This window comes from Bubalus bubalis, chromosome 20 (genome assembly GCF_019923935.1).
Source record: "Bubalus bubalis isolate 160015118507 breed Murrah chromosome 20, NDDB_SH_1, whole genome shotgun sequence".
Classification (NCBI taxonomy): Eukaryota; Metazoa; Chordata; class Mammalia; order Artiodactyla; family Bovidae; genus Bubalus; species Bubalus bubalis.
Window position 1 is genome coordinate 9302353 of NC_059176.1, and position 5042 is coordinate 9307394.

A 5042-nucleotide genomic window follows, 5' to 3' on the forward strand; every position below is an offset into this window, starting at 1 on the left:
TTGTGCCTCGGCCTTGTCTCCTGCTTCAGATCCCGCCTTAAGCGCCTGGCAACAGCAGATGCTTAATAGACATCAGCTGAATGAACAAAGGAGTGCAGACTCTGCACTGCAAGAGCTTCCAAGTGCTCAAGAGAAGCCCGAGGCTGGGGACTTTTTATGGAATTTAAATATTTGTTAAACACCTCCTGGTCCAGAGTAGATATGTGGGGAGGCGGGATCCTGCCTGTTGACCTAAATCCAGGCCCTCTGAACCTCTCTCTGTGCTCTCCAGGAAGCCGACAGGAGCTGGGTTGCTGATGAAAGGACTGTCCCTGATGGCGTAGCAGTCTGGCGGCCCACCCCCTGCCTGCCTCTCCATCACCAGGCCCCAGAAACACCTCCTCCTTGCCATTCCTGATTGAACCTGAGTCTTCTTTGACATCCCACAAGAATGGGTCCTTCTCGTGCAGCGGGAGAGTTCCCCTCTCCCCAACCCTTCCTTGGAGACTGTCCTTGGCACTGGGCCCACTGACCTCTCCTCCCCAGGTCCTTCCAGCACCTTGCCTGTCTGACTGCCCACCCCCCACCTCACTGGTCTTTGACTGTCTTATCTTAGTTAATGAAAGTGAAAAGTGAAAATGAAGTCATTCAGTCATGTCCGACTCTTTGCGACCCCATGGACTGTAGCCTACAAGGCTCCTCCATCCATGGGATTCTCCAGGCAAGAATTCTGGAGTGGGCTGCCATTTCCTTCTCCAGGAGATCTTCCCGACCCAGGGATTGAACCCAGGTCTCATGCATTGTAGGCAGACGCTTTACCTTCTGGGCCACCAGGTAAGTCTTAATTAATAGATTCCATTAAAGTTTATTTATTTATTTAATTTTTGACTGTGCTGGGCCTTTGTTGCTGTGCGGGCTTTTTCTCTAGTTGCAGCGAGTAGGGGCTCCTCTCTAGCTGTGGTGCGCGGGCTCCTCACTGCGGTGGCTTCTGTTGTCGCAGAGTATGGGTTCTGGGGCACGTGGGCTCCTAGGTGCAGCTCCCCGCCTTTGTTGTCCCGTGGTAGGTGAGATCTTCCTAGACCAGGGATCGAACCAGTGTCCCCTGCATTGGGAGGTGGATTCTTTATCACTGAGCCACCAGGGGAGCCCTCATGGCCACCCTTGATCCTTGTGCTATCCTGGGGTGGCCCCACCTGTGGAACGTTCAGTGCAAACCTTCCTACTTTGTGGCCACAACCTCCTATTTTTCCTGCCTCTATCTTGCTCTGGATGCTCCCTTTAACCCCTGTCCTTTAACCATATCAGCGTCACTGCTTCCCTCATCTCCTAGGTTCATTTACTTCCCTAATTTAGCCATTTTTCATAGTACCACCAAAATTCCCAACACCCTTAATCGATGTCTGCCCATCTGACAAATCCCACCCCTGGAGCAGTCCACTGTCCACCATACCTGGGCCCACTGAGCTTGGCCAGAGTGATTCATTCACATAAGAAATGCATGCGGGCTCCCTGGTGGTCCAGTGGTTAAGAATTCACGTGCCAACGCAGAGGTCACAGACTCCAACCCTGATCCGGGAAGATCCCACATGCAGAGATGTAGCTATGCCCGTGTACCACAGCTACTAGAGCCCGCTCACTCCAGAGCCCGTGCTCTGCAGCAAGAGGAGCCACTGCCACGAGAAGCCTTACACTGCAACTAGCGAGGAGCTCCTGCTTGCTGCAACTAGAGAGAGCCCTAGAGCAGCAATGAAGACCAGCACGGCCAAAACAAACAAAATGATCATCTAGAAAAAATGCATACCTCCAGCCAGGTGCTCACAGCCCCTGAAATACCTCCATGCTTCCCTCCTGCCCTTGACCATTAGAGATCCTCCCAACACCTGCTTCTCCTCAAACCTCAAATCCCTTCCTGGCAGCCTCATCCTTCCTTCCTTCTTCCTCCCTCTTAAACTGTGAACCCTCCTGCCTCTGTGTCTGATTTGTTTCTTTTCTCGAGAGCACTCCTTTCCCCCGTTTTGCTTGTCTTTTGGGAATTTTAGGTCTCTTCCTCCAGGAAGCCCCTCTGGATGGCTCCCTCCCCGCCCCCGAGGCTGGACGCCTCTTCTGTGTGTTCTCACCTGACAGCGGATGCTCCTGCTCTGTGACGCTCTCCTAACTCTCATCCCTGTTGCCTTGAGCTCCTGGAAGGCAGACCCTCTCAGGGTCACCAATGGGACCCTCGCAGCAAGAAAGGCATGGAAGCATTCAATTCTCTTTCACCCGCAGCCCACACTTTCTACCTGTGTGTCCTGGTTCTGCCTCCCTCTCTCCGTGTACCAGATTCCTGTTGTTGTTTAGTCAATTAGTCGTGTCCGACTCTTTTGTGACCCCACGGATTGGTAGCCCTCCAGGCTCCTCTATCCATGGAATTCCCCAGGCAAGAATACTGGAGTGGGTTGCCATTTTCTCCTCCAGGGGATCTTCCTGACACAGGGATCGAACCTGCATCTCTTGCGTCTCCCGCATCCACTGAGTCACCAGGGACGCCCGTACCAGATTCTACCTCTTGTCAAACTCAGCTTACGGTTTACTGCCTTTGCAACCTCTATTTTGGTAACCCTGGAAGGAGCCCATCCTCTTTCCCTCTGAACGCCCCAGGCACGGGTCTGTGTCACCTGCATGCGATTTCTCATTTACTTTTTTTATACTGTAATTATTTTGATCTCTGTAAGTTCCTTGCAGATAAGATCTCTAGCTATATCATCTCTCTGTTCCTGGTAGTTAACCCAGAACATTTTGGAAGGACAGTTGGAATTGCAGTAAGAGATGCTTATTGGAAATTTGTTTCCGACCGCTGTGACAAATTAACCATAAACTCGGTGACTTATTAAAAACAGCACAGATTTATTATCTTCCGGTTCTGGAGGTCAGGCCTCCAAAGTAGTGTCTCTGGGCTGCAGTCAGGAGGTCAGCACAGCTGGTTCCTGCTGGAGGCTCCAGGGAGAGTCCATTTCCCTGCCATTTCATCTCTACAGGGCGCCTGCAGTCCTTGGCTTGTGGCCCCTTCATTGCATCCTCCCAACCTTCTCTGACTTGGACACTTCTGCCTGCCCTTTGTAAGGACCTTTGTGATGATACTAGACTCATCCAAATAGCCCAGGGTAACCTCCTCATCTCAAGATCCTTATCTTAATCACGCCTGCAAAGTCCCCATTACCACATAAACATTCCCAGGCTCCAGGGATGAGGTCCTGGTTATGTGGGTGGGTGGATGGGGGCATCATTCAGTCTACTGTTGCTGTCCAGTCACTAAGTCGAGTCCGACTCTTTGTGACAGAATGGATTGCAGCGTACCAGGCCTCCCCGTCCCTCACCAACTCCCAGAGTTTGCTCAAACTCATGTCCATTGAATTGGTGATGTCATCCAACCATCTCACCCTCTGTTGCCCCCTTCTCCGTATTTATGATGTCAGTAATAATGGATCAGGAAGCCACACTTCCTGGCTCCCCACTGTGTTAATTCCGCCAGAAAAGTTGGAGGATCTCTTTCCTATGAGACGAGGCTACAGGAGTAAGACTCCTAGGAATGCATTGTTTATAAAGTTCCCAGACTTTGGTCCTGAAAAGCTGGCCCCAAAAGACATAAATTACTGGATTCAGGCAGCTGTTGATGAAAGCAAAGAAGTTGGCACATTGCAGGCCCAGATCGATGAAATTCTCCCAGAAGCAGCCTCTGACAGCCCTCACCTGGAACAGAAATTCCAGGAAGGCAAAGAAGTGGTAGGGCGCCCAGCAGAGCAGGAAGGCAGACACGAGGGTGAGGATCAGGGCGGTGGTCCTGCCATCCCTGGGCCCTCCACACCTCGCCCTGCTGATCTGCCGCCGCCCCCGCAGGGCTGCCAGGATGTGACAGTTGAAGAAAACGATCGCAGCCAAGGGGAGGAGAAAACTCAGCAGGGTTAACTCCACCATCCTTACAAAGGGCCAGGCGTCGTGGGGGTACCGCAGCACGCAGGCAGAGACATTCAACTCTGGCATAGCCTTGATGGAGCGCAGCAGGAACGTGGGGAGACTCAGGAGGGCCCCCATGGCCCAGATGAGCAGACAGGTGCCCTGGGCCCGCCGCCGCCGTCGTCGCCTCCGGCTGGCCATGGGGTGCACCAGCACACAGTAGCGGTCCTGGCTGATGGCCACGACCAGGAAGACGCTGATGAAGAGGTTGGCTTTGATGATGCCGTTGACCAGGCGGCAGAGGAGTGCTCCGAAAGGCCAGTTGAATTCGTTCCGGATGTTCTCCGCCCAGAAGGGCAAGCCCAAGACGAACACCAGGTCAGAAGCCGCCAGGTTGGCCAGGTAGATTTCTGCCGTGTTCAGACGCCGTCGGGCCACGAGGAAGACGGACAACACAAAGAGGTTCCCCAGCAGCCCGCAGAGGCAGATGGAGAGGATGCAGGTGGGCAGCACTCTGTGCAGCAGGGCCCAGGCTTCCCAAGCTTCGTCACAGGACGTGGCATTCGGGGGCAGGGGCTGGCTCTGGTTGGGAGTCTGGAGCTCCAGGAGGGCCCAGGACGCCATCCACGGTGACCTGCAAGGAACAGCATGCGGAGCATCATGCAGGAGGCAGCCTACTCTAATCTGTGACCTATCCGGTCTGCCTCCGGTTTTGGAAAATAGTTTTATAGGCACACGGCCACACCCATTCATTTACATTTTGTGTTACAGAGTGTTGTTTTTTTTTTTTGTAAATTAATTAATTAATTTTAATTGGAGGCTAATTACTTTACAGTATTGTAGTGGTTTTTGCCATACATTGACATGAATCAGCCATGGGTGTACAGAGTTCAGTGGTTGCCACAGTGGCCATTTGGCCTGCAAATATTAATCATCCATTCCCTTAGAGCTTCGCTAGTGACTCACATGGTAAAGAATCCGCCTGCAATTCAGGAGATCAGGGTTTGATCCCTGGGTCAGGAATATCCCCTGGAGGAGGGAATGGCTATCCACTCCAGTATTCTTACCTGGAGAATTCCATGGACAGAGGAGCCTGGTGGCTATAGCTCATGGAGTCTCAAAGAGTCGGGCAA

General features: G+C 52.7%; 1 protein-coding gene across 1 annotated transcript; it reads right to left on the reverse strand.

The window, feature by feature from the left end:
* Positions 1-3474: 3474 nt before the first annotated feature.
* Positions 3475-4533, reverse strand: BDKRB1 (bradykinin receptor B1). The gene has a single exon (XM_044932977.2). It carries the CDS (start codon positions 4531-4533, stop codon positions 3475-3477), a length of 1059 nt encoding a protein of 352 aa, XP_044788912.2.
* Between the last annotated feature and the right edge of the window lie 509 nt (positions 4534-5042).